The sequence below is a fragment of the Chondrus crispus genome, genomic scaffold, assembly GCF_000350225.1.
Source record: "Chondrus crispus Stackhouse genomic scaffold, scaffold_36, whole genome shotgun sequence".
Lineage (NCBI taxonomy): Eukaryota > Rhodophyta > Florideophyceae > Gigartinales > Gigartinaceae > Chondrus > Chondrus crispus.
In genome coordinates, this window is record NW_005179265.1 from 437057 (window position 1) to 438305 (window position 1249).

The 1249-nt window shown below is 60.0% G+C and overlaps 1 protein-coding gene across 1 annotated transcript; it reads right to left on the reverse strand.

Moving 5' to 3' along the window:
- Positions 1-184: 184 nt before the first annotated feature.
- CHC_T00009094001 (sphingolipid delta-4 desaturase) lies at positions 185-1189 on the reverse strand. Its single transcript, XM_005718126.1, has one exon. It carries the CDS (start codon positions 1187-1189, stop codon positions 185-187), a length of 1005 nt encoding a protein of 334 aa, XP_005718183.1.
- Positions 1190-1249: the final 60 nt, after the last annotated feature.

A 1249-nucleotide genomic window follows, 5' to 3' on the forward strand; every position in this document is an offset into this window, starting at 1 on the left:
GCGTCCTCGCTGGCGCATTGCGTTCTACGTGGCTTACCTTTTAGACGCGCGAAGGCATGAGGTAGCCGACCAGGAAGCGCGTTTCGACGCGGCTTGGGAGGACTGGGATTGGGGTTCGGCGAAAATGGCGGAGAGTTGTGCAGAGGGTAGCTTTACAAAACGTTGTCTAACGACGGGTAGGGTGTCACTGTGCAAAATCAGCTAATGAGATGTTAGGATTCATAACAAAGTTAAGCAGTTCGGGAATACCGCGTCCGTGGTACGCGGTCTCATCCGGGTACCATTTGTCGCCTGCAATGCGTCTGAGCTCGGGCAGGCGTGTCCACGGGATGCGATTGAAGTCGTGGTGTTCGACATGGTAGCCGACGTTGAGCGTGACCCAATTGCCGATACCGTAGTACGAGTAAGTGGTGGGGCGGTCGTCGGTGGTGCGCATGTTCTTGTCTCCGTTGTAGATGTGGCGCTGGACCTGGCGTGTGTTTGCGGGGTGCAAACCCTGCGAGTTGAGCAGCGACAGGACGAAGAACAGGAAAGTGGAGCGCGAGTACAAGAATGATGACAAACCAAACGAGATGCACGCGACCCAGTTGAGGACGAGGAAGCGGTCCACGATGACCGGCAGGCGCATCATGGAGCGGGTCGGGAGGATGATCATGTTGAACATGAGCCAGAGGGCCTTGCGCAAGGGGCTATTCCCCACGAGGCTGATTTCGTAGTCGGTCGGGACGTCGACGTCAAACTCGTCGTTCCCCAGGTTGCGATGGTGCTTGCTGTGGTGCTGGCGGAAGATCTCGCTGATCGGGACGATCATGGCGACGTTGGTGGCGATGGAGAGGAGGCGGTTGTAGACGGGGTTGCGAAACACGAGCATGTGCGTGGCCTCGTGCATGAAGCAGAGGACGCCGGCATTGACGTAGGGTCCAAAACAGATGCCGCACACGATGGCGACGACGTACGAATCGCGAGAGAGGTAGGCCAGGGTCATCTGGCAGAGGATGCACGCGTAGGCATAGAACTGGGTGCGCGGGTCGACGCCGTACAGCTCGCGCACGGACGGGTGCTCGCGCAGAATTCGCTCGCGCCGCGACACATGCAGCTCCCAGTGCGGCTTCGAAACGTGCTTGGGCGCGTGCTCGGGGGTCGGCGGCGGTGAGACAGCCGGGCGGTGGAGGATGTTGCCATCGGGCATGATGACGGAGGGGAGGGGGGGAGGGAGGCTGCATCATGTAGGCGTCGGTGTCCAGGACAC